This window comes from Falco rusticolus, chromosome 9 (assembly GCF_015220075.1).
Source record: "Falco rusticolus isolate bFalRus1 chromosome 9, bFalRus1.pri, whole genome shotgun sequence".
Taxonomy (NCBI): domain Eukaryota; kingdom Metazoa; phylum Chordata; class Aves; order Falconiformes; family Falconidae; genus Falco; species Falco rusticolus.
This window is the reverse complement of record NC_051195.1, coordinates 3,715,414-3,733,889: the sequence shown is the minus strand read 5'-3', so window position 1 is coordinate 3,733,889 and position 18,476 is coordinate 3,715,414. Positions and strand designations below refer to the sequence as shown.

General features: G+C 42.2%; 1 protein-coding gene across 1 annotated transcript in view; it reads right to left on the bottom strand.

Annotated features, from left to right (window-relative positions):
• The window catches only part of ADAM12 (ADAM metallopeptidase domain 12), a 187,357-nt gene that overhangs the window by 73,012 nt on the left and 95,869 nt on the right, over positions 1–18,476 (bottom strand). The window contains exons 4-5 of the mRNA XM_037400747.1: positions 10,238–10,316; positions 5,913–5,989 (exon numbers count right to left, since the gene is read on the bottom strand). Of these exons, the coding sequence (XP_037256644.1) occupies positions 5,913–5,989; positions 10,238–10,316 (156 nt within the window). The remainder of the gene's footprint in view (positions 1–5,912; positions 5,990–10,237; positions 10,317–18,476) is intronic.

Here is an 18,476-nt window from a genome sequence, read left to right as displayed (position 1 = left end):
ATAAAAAAGTATCGTACAAGACCCAAGTAATACTGCTATCCTACTATACTGCACACCAGGATCCCATTAAAATATCAAGTCTGACCCAAATCAACAAAAGGCAGCATCTCAAAGGGAGGCTGAAGCAGTAGCATTATTGGGTTTACATATTGCAGTAGTGGTAGAAGTGTTCTCATGCAGACACATCATTAGTCACATATGTTTTATTCCAGCCAATGCCTTTCATTAACCTGAAAATATATTCTATAGCGCAGTGTCTAAAATGTAGTCATACCCAGAGCCTACTGTAGAACGCACTGAATCCCTTCTCAGTGCAAGACAGATTTGTCCAGAGTGAATGCATATTGGTCTGCAACTTTGATTCCTGGAATTTAAGCAAGGAGTTACTTGAATTGAAAGTGATAATGCAATTTCATGTCCAGCATTTGGGTTGCAAGAAACAGTAATTGTGTTATCAGAGGAAGTGTCACATGTGAGCACAACTGGGAGGGCAACAAGACAGACCAAGGAAAGGAGAGAAAAATGAAGAAGGAAAGAGGCATTGGCATCAGTGCAGATTTAATGAGCACATTTTATAGTGCTGTGCAGCAAACGGAATAACAATAAAAGAAGGCCTGATTCAGACTTGCACATCACATTAAGGCTCACAGGGTGCTTTTTCAAGTTGCAAAGCGTATGAAAAAAATTGAATTTCAGTTCTGCTTTGTTGTGGTTGATTTTTGTTGTTGTTTTTGTTTTAATTAAGTGCTCTCAGGCACAAACTTGATGGAAAAGGGGCAGGCTCAGGCAGCTGGGTACAGATCATCTCTTTCTTGTCCTGGCAGTAGCAGTGGTGCTTGGGGGATTCCTGTGCACCTGGGGACAGTGTGCACACAATTGTCAAAGAATGGACATAACGTTCATCTCAGATCAAAGAGGTGATTGTGATCCGGGAGCTGTTTACCGCTTGAACAGCCAGAATACAGAAGCTATGAAACACCAGAAGCTGAATGCTTTCTAACAGTAAGCTCAAAAAATGTCCAGTAGTTTCACAGTTGGATAACTTACAAACCATGTGAGATGTTTATATGAACTAAAAAGCTCTTCAGAAAGTATGGGGAAAAGCACACATCCAAGCCGGTGTTTTTCTCAACTGGGGTTTTCTCCTAACTTCTTTTTTTTGGATGAAATCTCTCCTTCTATGGGGAAATGGTGCTTGAGGAGTTATGAGGAATTTAAATATTTTTTATCACTGGTTTCCTACTTCCATTCTTTTTTTTTTTTTTTTTTTTTTTTTATAATTGATGTCTGGAGTGTCATATTAAACCCCCTCTTCAACCGACTGTGCCTGGGCTGCCAGTGAGCTCAGCCAGACCGTTTGAGAAATGGCTGGATGGCTGTTGTCCTAGCAGCCTCGGGTAGCCCAGCTGTGTAATCCCATCCAGAATGGTTGTCCGTTCAGGGCTGGGGCCCTATCCCCACCGCTGTCACTGTGGGCACAGCACCTTTCAGTCGCTGCTGAGGCTGGACAATGACTGAACACCTCCCGTACGTGTAGTGGGCTTATTATCTAGCAATCGGGTAACTCCGAGGGATTCTCAGGGTTCTCAAGAGCATTTTGGTGTTTCAGAAAGAAAAGGTTTCCTGCCTGTGAGATTTGTATCCTTGAACTACCGAGGCATTTCTGAGAGCACCTGGCAAGCTCCCCCCCGCCCAGGGAGGTCACTGTAGACCCTTTGTAGATGCATGTCCCCGCGCCAGCTTCCTCTGCCAGACCCTGGGCCAGGGAGGCTGCGCTCTTCTTCAGGTCACGTTTTTGCGTGTATTTGCTAGGTTCTGCACTTGTAGCAAAAGTAACAGGGGAAAACACCCTTCAAGTCTATACAAATTCATCACAGGAGATGTGTGTGATGGCTGCAGGCCAAAACGATTTGCTAAAACCTTGAAGAGCCTCCGAGCTAGATAAACAGAAGGGTATTTCCTGAGGACAGGAAGGAAATGACTGGACTTTGTCGTACCTTCACCTTCCCACAAGCTTTGACAGTCTAATTGGCTTTCTCAGCCAGATGGAAGCGCCGGAAATCCTGATTACCCATTGTTCCCATTTCGTGCATTCAGCACTTACCGTCTCCTCTTCGCCATTCAGCTCTTCCTCCTCCAGAGGAGCCAGCAGGATACAGATTATGGCATGATTATATTCTCCTCTAATCTGCATTTCAGGCAGCTATCAGCATCAATCCAACGATTTATGCCATTGTAATCCTATGTGAAGCCAGGTACTTGAATGTTATGTCAGAGGATGTAACGTAGCTGGATACATGAGTGTCTGTGTATAAAGAGCCAAGTCTACTACTCGCTTACCTTTATATCTCACCCCCTTACCTCTCCGAAAAATGCAAACGAGCCAAACCTGTCTTAGTTTGCATATTTCACACTTGATTCTTCCTGTAGCTCATCCTGGAGTAATCATGTCATCATGCTAGTAACACATCTCAAATGCTCAACCCTGTGGCTGCACTGTAAGTAAGAGCTTGATGGTTACAGTAGGTTGGAGCAAGGTTACTCCAGCTCAGCACCTTGTCTCTGGCCCTGGCCAACAGCAGATACTTAGAACGTAACAAGCCCACCACAGCTGGTACCCCAAGCTGGGACAGTGTGGATGTCAGGGACATCTTTAGGTGTGACAGCCCTGGAAAGGCTCCCCCAACTCCCCTCCCCAGATTGTCTCGTCTTTTTTGAATCTAATGGTATGTTTTACATTGACACCCACCTGTGACAGTGAGCTCCACAGCTTCATTATGTGTTGAATAAAAAAGTATTTTCCTTTGCTCTAAAGTCTCATTTGGCGTCTCCTAATTTTGGGGTTACGAAAAATATTCAGTAATTGTCCCCTCTTCAGCATGATATTCAACCTTGTTTCATCATACCCCTTTTCTCTGTCACGTCCTTTCAAAAATGACAAATCCTAGTCTATTTTCTCTCCTGGATAAAAGCTGTTCCATACCTTTGATCATGATTTTTGCCCTTCTTTGTACCTTTTCTGGATATAATACTTCCTTTTCTGAGATGGGGATGGGGAGGGGAAAACAAGAACTGCACGCAGAATTCAGGATGTGAGTGCGCTATGGATTTATAAAGTGGTAATGAGGGTTTTTGTTCTATCCTCTATTTCTGTCTCAGTAATTCCTATGATCCTTTTTGCTTCTTTGACTACCACTGAGCACTCAGGCTTCAGAGCATGCTAAAATGTGGAACCTATTCTTTATGACTACTTTCATGTCTTTTAATGAACTCTCCTAATCTGGGGGAAAAGACACAGTCCCTACCTATCCACACCTGGAACAATGCCCAAGGTGCCTGTCTGGTAGGAGTGGGAGGATATTAGCGCTCTGAGATTGCAGTGAGCTAAGAGCTCGCACTTCCTTTCATTAGATGTTTTTCAGGCACTTAAACTTCAGCTCTGTGCAACAGCTGTGTGAGGTGGGTAACAATCTTTAAATGAATTTCACAGATGGAGAAACCGAGACAGAGGGATTTGTCCAATTCACTTAGAAACTGTCACAAAGCCAGGACCAGACCCTGAGAATGAGACCAGTCTTTCCTTCCACTGGTTGCTGCAAGTGAAACGGCTGCTCCAGGGACTGTCTTCACCCAGGGCTCCATGGCCACACGATGTCTTATGTCCCTACCCCTGCAGCCTGCAGCCTTTGTCATGTCATGGAAAAACAAGAGTCCCTACTCCAGCAAGCTAGTGGGCAAGTACATCATCTTATTTTACTCTGACCTAACCTATCCTGTCCTATCCATAACCATTTTTTCAAGCTCTAATACTAGTAAAGTTGCCAGCAAGGCAAGCCATGGAGTAGTTTTGAATTGCCTTATTTCTCCTCATATTATTTCAGACTCGATCACATGCAGAAAATCATAGAATCATAGAATGGTTTGGGCTGGAAAGGACCTTTAAAGTCATCTAGTCCAATCCCCCCCCCCCCCCCCCCCTGCAATGAGCAAGAACAACTTCAACTAGATCTCTCCACCCAAATTCTCAAGGGATGCAGCGATACAATAATATTTTTTGGTGGCAGAGGTACACGGTGACCTGTGGGCCTGATTCTGGAAGATGATTAGTGCTTTCAGGACCTCAGTGCAGCTACTTGGGATTTCGTACCACCTGGCCTTTTATTCCTAACCAGTTTTAATGGGAAGATCTGGATGGTTCAAGTAGCTGACAGTGCATTATGAAGCCTTTCAAACAGATGTTGCTGGATCAGATCAAGTGCAGGTAATGACTGGAAGTTATTACTATTTGCTATCAGGCTATGAAATGAACTTTGTGGAGTAAGTCACCAGGCACCATAGTCACAAACTGTTCTCACTCGTGGACACTCTCTTAGCCAACCTCAGCAGCGAATGTAGCAGCTAAATGGGCACGGATGCTGAGATACGTCCTCAGTTGTTCTCCTGCTAGAGGAAAACATGCATTGGCAGGGAAACTTACAAAACTTTGTATCGAAAAAGATGCTGCTACACTTTTCCTATGGGGAATGAGCCTAATACTGTCAGTTTGCACTTTGGGGATTTATCTGTAATTGTGCCAGATGAGAGAAAAATGTCACTGCCAGCATATGCTGCCTTGACATACCTCACTACCTAAACCCGGGAAATGACTCTCTGAGCTCAACAATTGTAAAAAGAGCACATTAGAGAAGAAAGAAAATGTGGAGAAGAGCAATTTATCTGGAGAGTTCTTGATTTCTTAGGTAGCTCTGGAATAAGACATTGGTGCAGATGCTGTCCCACACAGTCCAAACTTGCCCCACGGACCCTGCAGCAACGCAGCCCCTTTAACCGAAATACCGAGCGCGCTGCCTTATATTTCACTTGCTGTAGGAACAACTGGCGAACGCAGACTGCCATGGTCTGTGCAAGGGGTTAATTAGAGTGAACTTGGTGAAGCTGCCAGATACATACTGAAGCACCCAGAAAGCCCCTCTCCATGTGGGAATGAGCCACAGGAATCCCAGCAAACGGGTCCCTCTGACAGGGAGAGGGGTCCTGGTAACAAACTTTTCTTGCTCTGCTGCTGCCTGTCCTAGAGCTCCGTTATAAAAGCCTTGGTAATACCCCCACTGCACAAAATACAAAATCAAGGGAAAAAGACTCCAGCTATTCATGCTGTTTGTAGATAAATTAAACAAACCCAGGAAAAGTTGAGACAGCTGGAAATCTGACAGGAAAACTGGGTTTTCCAGGGAGAACACTAGAGCCAATTTACAGTTAATTACTGTGATTTGGAACAGCTCTGTGAGTAAATACCAGTCTCTGATTGTCCAAGTAAGGAAGATAATTGTTTCCTGAACCGTGTCCATTGTGTTTTTAAAATGTTGTCAGCCTGTTCCTTTCTCAAACTCAGAAGAGGTTTGAATTTCAGCAATATGAATCTGCTACCCTTCTGTTAACACGTAGCTAAAAACCTAACGCTGAGCATCATACCTGCCATGAGCGCCGTTCACTGAGCTCCACAGCCATATTTACAAGGCAGTCTCTCCTAATGACGAGGCTGCTGGACGATGCATGAGCTCATAGCTGCAAAGCAGTCCTGCCATCGCTGGGGAAACAGCTTTGAGGACCAGGAGGACTGGAGGGCCGCTGGGCGCCAGCCCAGAAATATGCCAAGCACCACATTGCTGCAAAGGGGTATCAAGAAAGATGGGCAGCAAGAGAGAAGGGACGTCATGAAAAAAAACCCCAAATTGCATTACCTATTTCATTTTTTTCTTTTCTGAGCAACTAGAGGATTAATGTTTTTACAGAGCTTGTACCAACATTTGAAACCCAGATATTGATACATTCATTAAAAGGCAAAATAAAACCTCAACAGGTAGTAGGATGGTTTCTTAAGGAGCTCGAGCATTACTGAGATATTGGCTCACCTGAGTCCAGAGCAGGTACTGAGACTGACTGAGGAGTCGGGGTAACCTCGTACATTGCCATGGTAATAGCAGTGACCCTGATTGCAAAAGAGAGAAAACATTTCAGTAGTCATAAACACTCTCTGCTCTCTAGTTTCCTCATGGTTTTCCATCCCTTCATTTCAAAGGGATTATCAGTTTCAGGCTACAGCATTCAGAAATGCGCTGACAGCACTTTTCCTGTCCCACTAAATATTCACTGTACTTAACATCCAAACGGTTCCTAAACCTTGGGTCTTTTGAAAAATTCAAAGAGCTGGGGATGGGTGGGGTTTTTGCTTGGTTTTGCATTGCTTTTTTTGAAAGAAGGTCAGTGAAGTTTAGCTTGCATGACTGACCACCTTTTTCTGTGTTATGTTATTTAAAGCTACAATATAGGATGTTTTATAAAATTAATCAGCTGAACAAATCAGCTGACACATTTTACTAGTTTCTATAGAGATCCGTATTTTAATTTAAGGTCATTTGCATCTCTGTATGTCTACAGGAGGCAGCTATGGAGAAAGAGAAGTACAAAAAAGCCAACCCCAGCCCCATAGTTTGGAAAAAATCACAGAAGGGGAAGGGAAACAGGTTAGAAAGGAAACCATTTATTGAACCAACCGAACGGCTGCATCTTATTAAGAACAACGAAGAATAAGAGGGTCTTCTATTTTAAGAGGCAACAATACAATTTCATTTTGTGGATAGGTTATTGTGTTTCCTCAATGAGCCACCGCTTGCAAAAGGCACCCACAACAGAGGTACTTTCCTAGCATATACACATATCTGTCTGGAATCAAGGTTAATTTTATTGTTGACTAAAGGTTATATTACATTCCCAATTATGTGACTGGCTGGAAAGCAGCGATTGTGTCACATCCAGCATTTCATTTCGCATGGCTCCTTTGAATGCCACCTGGAAACTGAAAACAGCCGTGTAAAAGGTTCCGATCTTATTAGTGCAAAGGAAAGTTATCACTCATGCTTCAACCTGACAGTCATCTCACTGTGCCTTTTTATTACTTGGTTCATTCGCATCCATCTAGCTGCATTAATTAACCTTTTCAGTTTTGGGGCATGGTTTTCACTTACAAAGCCTTACATAGCAGACTCCTAAAGACCACCTTGATTGTGTTAAAGAAACCAATAGCTGTGAAAATGCTGGTCAAGATATAATAATTCAGATATGAATTTTCTGCAAATAACACTACACCATGAAAAAATTGTTTAGAGCATTTGTATTTCCAACATGAGCAACTGAACACAGAACAGCAACATCTGACTTTCTAAATACAAATTCCAGTGGCTTTTCTCAGTGAAAGAAATGACAGAAACAGGGTGTTTTACTCTTGGGTATTTTTATCATCAGTACTTGTAGTCGATGACACATTGGCAAGGATAAAGCCACAATAGAAGGGAGGAAGTCACCAACTGAATTGTTTGGGGATGATTGCTTCAGTCACGGTTGTGATGGATGTCAAAGTTCTCAGTGTGAGCATGCTATTTCACTGTGATGTTATCAGTTACACATATCCAGTTGATAAGACAGAAGAAAAAAGTGCCCTCCGCCTCAGCACTGACTCTCATATAGTGACCCTGAAACAGGCTAAAACCAAAAATGAAGCAGGTTTATTCTCATTACTTAACGTATAAGGCAGAGGGGCAGTTCAGAGCTCTTAAGAAGGCAGTCTTTGGCGTCTAGCATCACCAGCATTAAGAACAGCCCTCTGAAACGGGGGGGGGCAAGCTGGTATCTCGTCCCACACAGGCTGCTGCTGCAGTCTAGCTGTCTTTATCCGAAAGTGAATTATACCAAAGGTCCTGATTTCTTTCCCTCTCCACAAACAACTTGTCATTTTATCAACTTTGAGCTCCTTGTTGTGGCTCATTTCACAATTTCTCTAAGATCCACATACTATATGATGCCAAAGCTCAATACTGAAAATGTAAACTTATCAGACCATGGCCTGCAATTGCACTGGTAGAAAATTGATTTCTAGCTCAGTAACTCCACTGAACCACAGGTTGTTTGTTTTTTTTTTCTCCTATCAGATAATTTTATTCCTATAAACTAGTATATAAAATGGATGACCCCCTAAACCCAAATAATTACCAGGGCTGATTTGTCATACTTAAAACAGTACTCTACCCTTACTTGAGATCATTTAATAAATACCAGCTTGTGACACCTGCAAATTTTTCAGGTGCTATAAACCAGAAAAATAACTCAGACACTGACTTATGTGCCAGAGAAACTCCCCAAATGACAGCTCCACAAACCTGACTGGGCTTGACCTCCAAGCAGAATTTGACTAAGCAAATTTTCAATGGGAAATTGGACTTTGGTTTCAACTATAGACTACGCTGATGTCATCAGCAAAAAAGAGATACAAAAATAAAATCTCAAGAGACTTATCTTTTTTAAACCATATTGTGGCATTTAATGAAAAATGAATTCACTGATCGCTCTCTCAAAAAAAAATATCTTTTAGGCAGCACAATGCACTGTCGGTATTGATCTTGACTTACTGCCGTTATGTAAACAGGTTTTTGGGTTAGTAAAGGAAAGCCTAGCTATCATTAGCTATACACATATCCATGCCAGTGTAGGTTAGTCTGTCCAAGACATGTGTGCGTCACTTCTTTCCTTTCACTTCCTTTAAGAGTCTACACAGCCTTCCTTCTTCTAAAAAAAATGAGTATTTTCTAGTAAGCTGATTTTGAAGAAGATACGAGCATCCAGCAAAAAAAGAAAATGCTGAATGCTTTCAGAATGACTGCTTTACTTGGGATGTCTGGGGCTATAATGAAGATGCAAAGCCCGTTATGGGTGGGAACACAAGGCACGATGCCTCTTCTGACAGTGTCAATAAATAATAATATAACATAACAGATACTTCATAGGACTTAGGCAGACAAAATATAAACTTTGTAACTAGAATCACTTGCTGCATTGTTTCTAATTAAGGAATTCATACTGTCAGAGAACAGAACCATTACTGCTTTAAATCTTTTTTTTTTTTTATTTATAAAAAGCAGTTTTAAACTACTGATTTTAACAAGGATGATATTAGCTGTATTTATATATTTTCCTGGTTTGGTTTTGGCTGGGATATAGTTAATTTTCTTCTTAGTAGCTGATACCACGCTGTGTTGTAGATTTAGTATTAGAAACTAGTTGAAAGCACAGTGATGGTTTTAGCTGTTGCTGGGTGATGTTTACACCAAGCAAAGGACACTTCAGCTTCCCGGCCCTGCAAGTGCGAGGGTGGAGGGGCACAACAAGCCGGGAGGGGACACGGCCAGGGCAGGTGGCCCCAACTGGCCCAAAGGGTAGTCCATGCCATGGGACGTCGTGCTCGGTATGTAAACTGTGGTGGTGGTGGCCAGGGCTGTGCGATCGCTGCTGGGGGCCTGGCTGGGCATCAGGCAGCAGGTGATGAGCAACTGTGTTGTGCATCACTTGGGTTTTTACCCTTCCCTTCGGATTTTATTCCTCTCCCCTTCTCTCCTCTTTTCATTATGATTGTTGTTGCTGTTGTTGTTGTTGTTACTACTATTATTATTATTATTATTGTCGTTGTTGTTATAGTTATCATTATTATTGCAGTTTTCTATTTACTGTTTTTATTTCAATAATTAAATTGTTCTCATCTTTTTTCCCAACCCTCCCCATCCCACTGCGGGGCTGGAGGGAAGTGAGTGAGCAGCTGTGTGATACTTAGTTGCCAGTTGGGGTTAAACCATGACACATATATATATATATATATATACATACACATGCATATAAATAAAAATACATACATACATACATGCATATAAAGTGTATCTGCAACAGTCTTATGGTCTGGTTTAAAAAATAAATCCAACCCACTCCCTCTCCCAAACCCCAGCCACGACTTCCCCAATGAAGAAAGGCAGTCAAGCCTTCAAAAGCTCTGATGTGAGCTTCTGCACTATGGAAATCAGACATTTAGGGCTTTCTTCCTCACTGAACCCGGACTGTCCTCTGTAAGTGATCAACAATGGTTGCATTTATTACAAAATTTTAATGGGTCTATGTCCAAGAAGCTGAACAAATCTTACAGGCTTTAAAAGTCACCTGGTTAAAAACCCCACAGCTTGCCTTTAAAGTCACTCTCTAAAAACTCACGTGTAGGATCACAGCAGTCAAAAAGGTACTGAAGGAAACAATAAAAAAAGATCACAGATCGAGCTGTTTCATCCCATGGCTCAGATCCCGGCAGAGAGCACTTTGGGTTTTAACAATGAAGCGTCGCTTCCCCGTGACACGCCACCCTTACCGTGTAATTGCGTGCGAGAACCACATCAGTGCCGTCTTTCAAATAATGTGTTTCTGTGAAGCTGCTGGCTAACAGGCCCCTGAAAAAAATAAAGCACACGCAATATTAAGGCCGCATCACCTTGACTTTGTCCTTTAGTGGTTCCGTTTCAGAGAGTGATCAAAGCCAAGCGTTAATGATACAATGACTACTGGGGCTGTGTGTGAAATAAGGAAAAATAGAACTGCATTCCTGAAGCTGCAGTACGGGAACACTTCCTTTGTTAATTGTGAAAAGACTACAAGTTTCCAGGCTACTTTCTCTTCCAAATAAGGACTGCATGCCAGCACATTTCAGTATTGAATCTTCCATGTAATTTTCAACACCTTTTACATTAAATCAGAAATCTAGGCATTTGGAGTATTGTTAAGTAATGGTGGTTTGTGGAAAAGGAAAATCTTTTCCCTGTGTTACTTATTTTTCTAAAGAATGTGTTGCATTCATCAGCAAGTGACCACCCAAAGACTAGTATAGCTCTGGGTAAATGAAAAAAACTTCTTCCATTGACACTCAAAGAAAATCACTACAAGAACATCACAGAAGTTAAAGGACTGGATTTATGCTCATCACCTGAAAAGGATGTTCATGAACAGAAATCTAACAACTTGAAGTGATGTATCAGGAGACGGTGAAAAAACATGTCTGTGATGAGACATGTTCTCATTCTCTCCACACTTCCCCTCCTGCCTTTGGCAACGATATAAAAAAATCTTGAGTTGCAATTGCCATTTTCCAGACATCTCCAGAGAGGGGCACATGCATGACAATGATGAAAACTTTTCTTTTGGTAGTAAACTCATGGAACAGGGACAACAGCATTTTTTAATTTTTTTTTTTTTTAAAGAAGTCCTGCTATTAATCTGTTTTTCAACTCCTTATCTAAAAAGTATTGCTAACAAGGCCAGAAAGAAGAATACATAATCACATTTATTCCTAACATAGCTATGTCCTGACACAAATTCTAGAGAAATGCAAAAGCACAATACAGAAGAAACCAAAGATAAATGCCACCCTCACCCTCAGAAAACTGGAGAGTTTGGACTACTGAAAATCTTTGGCACAGCATTTCACAATGTTCTTTCTGTTCCAATTCAGAAATGTGTTTCTCCCTTGGGTTGTTCATTTGAACAAATCAGGCCCTTTCTTTTATTTAAAGGTGCTCTTGCATATAGAGTAGTGTGAACTAGTACACGGTCTCCATCCACACTTCTTGCACTTTAATAAACATTAAAGCTAGAACATGAAGAAGCATTTATTTTTCATTACTGATTTATTTGGATCACATCAATATCCAATGGCTCAGTCACTATCAGGATCTGGTTGTGCTAGGAACTGTACAAACACTTATTAGAGAGAAACCCCATTTTTAGAAGCCTATATCTTAAGATAGAAGGAAAAAAAAATATGAACAAGACTGATAAAAAAAAAAAAAAGAAAAAGAAAGAAAAGAAAAAGATAGAAGGAAATGGCAGTGTAAAAAGATGAAGGTAGCAAAGCCCCAACATAATGAGTATTTAAGCACAGATTCTCACTTCACGTTTTTCAGCTTGTGGGAAATATTTGCATATTAATAGATACTGAATGTTAAAACACCGCAGTGTTTGGTGGGTTGTGCAGGAACTGCTCTGGGTCTCAGCCAGCCACCACACCTAGAGCAGGATTTGGTTGTCCAACCAAGCATCTAGTGTTGATCAGAGATACTCTATATATTTCAGCAGTCAGCTCCGTAGGGACACCTCAAACCCCTTGTACTGTCTTGCAGGGCATTTGACACCAACGTTCATCTCACCTCTCGTGCCTGCAGGCTCTAGAAGGCCTCCCTGAAATAGTGTGATCTATCCATTTTTCACTGTCTTATTATCACAAAAAGCAGCTGCTTTCTTAATTATTATTTATATAACAACACTGCTAAGTTCTGTGCTTAGCAGGCATTCATTACCTTTGCAAAGGCAAAAGGCAAGACCCCATCATTACTGAAGCCAACGGAGTTCTGCCGTGCACTTTCTGGAAATGGAATTTCATCTGGGATACTGGAGCAATTTGTATTTAATGGCATCAAACACAGGCAAGGGATAGGGTAACAGATGTAGCATAAGGGCAAAGCGACTGAGCAATATACTTGCTTTTTGCTCTGCTATTTCCAAAGTGTTTGACAGCAGTGATGATAAAGGTGACCTTTCTGCTTCTGCTCATTCTACCCTCAGGCACAGATTTAGAAAATATTTCATAGATCCATAGATTTTGATACCAGCAGGGAGCACTGTGATCAGCTATCTGACCTGCCACATTACATAGATCATTTAACTCGAATTAGTCTTCTAGTATGATGACCGTGATGGAACCAGACCTGTTTTCTTACCGCATAGAGCCCTTGTCTAGATTTCCCATAATGAAGCTATCACAAGTCCGCTAAGTTTTTAACAATTAATTAAGCTCAGTGTAAAAACACTGCCCTTTGTGTCTAGACTGACTGTGTCCACACTCAGTGGATCTCACTCCTTTACGTCAATGCTTCATTTTTATTAGAGCCTTCATGGACAGTTCTACTTAGTAAAGTAAGGAAATATAACAGGTAGCCAAATTCCTGGTGTAGCTGTCATCAATATCCCTACCAGGATGAAAGCCTGCTATCTACCCTGATTAGATTACCGGCTGAACACAAGAATTCCCAGTGTGAGCAGTAAAAGACTGGTAAGAGCACCAAGATGATGGAGTCCCATTATGGACTAACCTAATAAAAAGTATGCCCCAATGCAGAAGCCAAAGTAGGATTTCAAATGATGGAAATTTCATGTACCACTGAAAGACCTTTTTAAGAAAATGAGAAAGTTTTTCAGGCGTCTGCATTAACACTCCTTTGGTTTAGTAACTAAGCTTCGTTGCCCAGATGTGTTTTCCTGCCACATGCAGTCTAGCGCTAGTGTGAAAGCAAGCCAGAGGAAACGCTTTCTCCACACGGTAGAGGCTGGGGACCTCTAGAAGACATTTTGCAAAGGAGTCCAACAATTTCTGGCAGAGAAAGAAGCTGTTATCCCCACTTTCAAAATGTCTAATATCTTAAAAGCTGTATAACCGTATAAGCACACGGCGTTAGTGTCCGGGGACAGCAAGTCATATAAAGGCATTTCTTGGAAAGTTATAAAAACTAAGTGTAACAAGCACTCGAATTCCACCACTGAGTGTGCACCGCTTCACTTTCCAATTATGGCAATAATGTTTAACATACCAAACAATAACTTCAACATATGTATCTATTAGGTAATCTAATTACCCCCCATCCCGCAAAAGATATCCAATGTAATAGATTGATTTACATTTCTGGTTTTGACCCACAGTAAAGGAGATTAATAGAGGTAAGTAAATTAATTGAGATAGCAAGCTACTTAACCTAATTGGATCAATGTAATTCTGAAAGAGCAGGGATCAAAATAACATTAATATATCATAGTGCAATTCATCACCACGTCTGGAGTTTCAAATGTTGTCAGCTACAATGCTCAGCAGTACCAGATGATTATCATTTTTTTTGCACCGCATGAAGAAGCAGAAACAAATGCTATAAAGAACTGCATCTACTGTTGGATATGATTAAAAAAAAAATCAGTGCACTTTCTCATTTATTCTCCGAAGATGCAAAAGTGCAGTTCTTGAGTTAAATTACTTATGTACTTAGGCACTGTTTGTCAGCACCGTGGATTTTTTTCACACTTCCCAGAGCCAAATTAACAAGTAGAACCTTTGAGGGCCCAGAAGAACAAGTTTTATCCTTCCTGATCTATGACAGACACAGCACAGGCTTCCTCATGCTCTGTAAATCAGTAAGAAGCTTGCCTGTCAGATTTGCTGAAACATTTTCAGGTGTCAAGCAGCTTCCACTAACCTAAGCCTCAGGGAATACGATGAACGTTATTTAAACTTCTAACTGACTCTTTCTAACCTTCCTGACCCCCTGCAATGTGAAGCCTTAGGCGGTTTGTTTGGGAAGGGGGAAAATGTCCTGTTTTAAACACATCAAATTTTTTGCTCAATCCATTTAATGACAGGAATGGTAATTTAACACACTGCCTCTCACTTGCAAATGAGAAAATCAGTCTCTGCTCTCCAGGCACTAATACATTATTTCAAAAGGTTATAATGATATTTCATCACCCAGGGAGTCAGCAAGACAGAGTCTCAGAAGCTAGAGATGGAAAAAATCTAGTGGATCATACAGACGGCCTCCCTGGAAGCCAAGAATGCTATAGATCAATCAGGTTCTGTCTCATCGCGCTTCAAATGTCAGAAGCAATGCTGATCCCACCGCTTTCAAAGGGAGATTACTTTGCATTCCAGCAGATGTTACTGTCACAATGCATTTCCTGATATTCAGCCTTTTCTAGTTTTCCTGAGTCACACTTCTATCACTAGCTGAAACAATTGTTTTTCCTTCTTGGTACATCTATCATTCAGATTGGTGCAGATTATTATCAAATTCTCCCTTAACCACCCATGTGCCAAGTATGGAATATCAGGCTAAAAAAAATGATGAGAACTGTGTATTTGTCATGTTAGTGCTACTCAGCAAAACGCTAAGCATCACCACAGTCAGAGCAGACACCAGGGCTTCCCTTGGTGATACGGGAGAAACCGGCAGACAAAAGCCCAAGGAACAAATCTCTAACAGCACACAGGCTTGTTCTTCCATCTGTCTTTTGGGATGAAATTTCTTTGGTTGCCCTCCCCGTTCCAGGTCATCCCCCCTGCTACACGGATATAAGGGGGAAGACACCAACACTGTTCTCCATCAAGGTGGATCACAAGTCTCTCAAGGCTGATCTGTGAGCCTGAAGTAACACCCAGCAACCGAGACTCAACAGCACCGCTTTACAGCCACGCAGTGCGATGGATGTCTGAATGGTCTGGTACACGTTTCCTTGACATCCTGGGTGGTGTGTGGCTCACTCTCACACATCTCAGCACGACTATGCTTTGCTTTTGCATGACATGGAGGATAAAAATTGACCTTTGCTTCAGCAGGGAATCAAGCTGGCAGAAGAGACACAAGTTTTTACACTAATAAATCCCTGCTTCTGCTTGCCTGATTGTTAGTGCGAGCGAGCCAGCAGGGACCTCATCTTCTTCTTTTGGGCACACACTCTGTGGTACAGAGCCCAAACCCACCCAGCACTGCCAGGGATGTGGCGTGATCTGCCTACTGCCATTAAACATTAACTAGGACTTTGAGATGGGGGAAAGTGGAACAGGAACAGGACACTTGGCTAAAATCCCATGCTTGAAATAGAAACACCACGAGCAATTTCTAAAAGCTGCTTTTTCTTCTGAATCTCATGGAAGTGTAAAGCAGCCTCAAATCAGAGCTACAGCTTTGTCGACTATTTGACTCTGAGGTCTGACACGCCTAGGAATGAATCTTGGGCATTCCGCATATATACTGCAAGACTCGCAGGGCTGAAGCGTATGACCTGATTTTTGTTTCTGCAACTCCTTGTCCTGTGGAAAGGTTTGGGAATGCAGCCCCTAATCCTCACCTTAAATCTTCTTTCAAATAGGGTCATGTATGGACATGTCTGTTCTGGGGTCCAACCTCACAGCGATGCGCCCTTGGAGTAGGAGGTTTCCCAAGGTTGTATTTGATGATACAGGGAAGGTGCTGTGAGCCTCCTGCGCTTTGCAGAGGAACACACACCTTTCATGCTCTTAAGTTTGCTTTTCCACTTACCTTTGTTTTTGATTAACACCTCAGTACAGCTACACCACTTCAAGAACTGGTCTTTTAGGAAGAATATTAAATACTCCTATGACTTCTTAAATGATGGCAGTCAGCAGCCTCACCTCCTTGGTGGGAGCATCGATCGTAATAAGCCCCTGGTAGTGCAAGGCTGACTCCAGTCTGACCAGTGCTTCCCTTCCCCGCAGATACGCTGCTTGCAGCTCAGACGGGCACCTGACCTTTACTGATACTTGTTAGTCTTTCTCGTCCTTCCAAATGATGAAGTGCCCGTTTTCTCCCCCAGCCAAGTCCTGCCTCACTCTGTTAGGCAAATCCACGTTACAAGCCCTCCAGCTGTGCACTGTAAATCCTGCCCGCAAATGGGGGAGGTGAGGGGGGCGAAACAGGACGGCGCACGGGCAGTTATAAAAAATGTCATCTAAACCTCTGCCCACTGACACCAGCATACTCCATTAATCCTTAAGCATCTCAATTCAGGTCGTTTTGACCTTTATACTGGATTTTTTGTTAATTCTTCCATTGCTGTATTTCTTCACTGGTATATTCAGAGGAATGAACAAGTCCGTTAAGCCCGCCGCTTCTGCTGTGGTGGTCCCAGCACAAGGACCTCCTGATATTCAGAAAGGTGATATTCACAGAGATGTTTTTCGATTCTTCTTTCTCATTACAACATAACGAATGAGTGAAGCATGGGTAATGACTTTCCCATGCACAGGCACCTAACATCATCCTATCTGCAAAACCACCACATATTCTTTAAACACGGCACATTCTTTCCCCTTGTTTAATTATCTTAAGTGATTTGAAATGTTTTTGGACATTTTCCCATTGAATGTCTCCACTTCATAATATCCTATCTGCTACACTCCAGCGTGCTGCCATAGAGGGACTGCAATGTCATAATTGAAGAACCTGAGAGATTGAAATTCACAGAGCTTAATTAGCGCAACAATTCTGAAGACAAGATGGGAGCAAAATAAAACTATAATAGCTAGGAAATCACCCGGGCATCCCAAGTTTCGGTACTAACTCTATGGCAGTAGCCTCTAGCCTGTTTCACGTGGTCTGTGGATAGACAATTTGAGTAGATCATATGCTACATCTGAAAAATATGTCTCTGTACGTCCACCCAGTTCTTTTGATGCAAAATTCATATAATCCTGTGTCTACTGGAGCCCACGTTAAAATCCCGCTCCCATCTCCTTGCATGAGTGGAACAGTATCTGGCACCAAGAGAGCAAATTTTTATAAACGAATGCTACAACATCAAAAGCAACAGCCACACTCTGAGTTATCCCTGGACACTGTGTTGAAACACAGGCACTCTCAATGATAGCTTCTCTCTGGTGTGCTGGGGATAGGGAGACAAGAGGGGCAAAGCACAACTTCTAAAGCCTACAAGCATCCTCTCTTCAGAACTAGTCACTACCTGTGGTTGCAGCATACAGAAAACCAAAGAACAGCCTAAGCAAACAAATCCAAACACCTAAGGGAGAAAACCACCTCAGTAGCAGGCAATCACCGAGTGATTGAGAGCTTTCTTGTTTCCTGTTTGCTTGGAAAATAAACCATAAAACTCACCTCCCCACACTTCAATAGAAAAAGACTGAAACGAAACTAAGCACGTCAGCGGCCTCCCATGCTGTCCCAGGCTCTCCATGCACACCCTGCTTGCATCCCTCATGGCAATGTTTACAGCAACCATTTACCTGACAAAACTGTAGCGTTCATTTTATCATTCTAATTCCAAAATGTTAATGAAGAGACAGACTACTGTTAACCAGTGTTGTGGTGAAAGCATGTTCTCCCTTGGAAGAAGATAAACAAAATGTTTTCCAAAAAAGCAGATGGGTGAAAGCCAATTCTCTCCCTGAAAGGGCTTAAGCTTGGCCAAAACCCTCTGGGCAGTCGTGATGCACCTCAGATGGTCATTAAGGGATGAAGCAACCTACCTGGCATGTGGAGGGGAATGAAAGGAATAAGAACAAGGTTAGCTCCGTCTTCACCAGAGAGCTTGGAGACATAGCCAAACTTCTCCAGCAGAAGAGGTAATGGCATCACTTCTGGGAGCTTTGACTAAAACTGCGCATCTCACACACATCAAAGGACAACATCAGAGCTGGTTTCCCAGCATCCCACCGACGCTAACCTTGAAGATGCTCTGACTTTTCACCAATCAACTCCAATATACCAGAGCAGCATTTGACAGTTTTCAGCATCTCTCTCACAGAATTGTCCTAGGAGAGCTCCTTGTGAGGAATATTTTATATTACCTCCTTGAGCTTCCCTGTGTAGTAGAACAATAGAAATTGTACAATGGGTTCAGCTGGGCAGCCTGCCATGAAAAGCAACACCTTCAGTAAAGGCTCCAGAATAACACCAGCCATGAAATGCTGTCAGCTACAGAGAGGTGACAGCACTTACTGGTTAACTGACTTTTTGATGGAAAAATAAAATTCTGTACGTTTA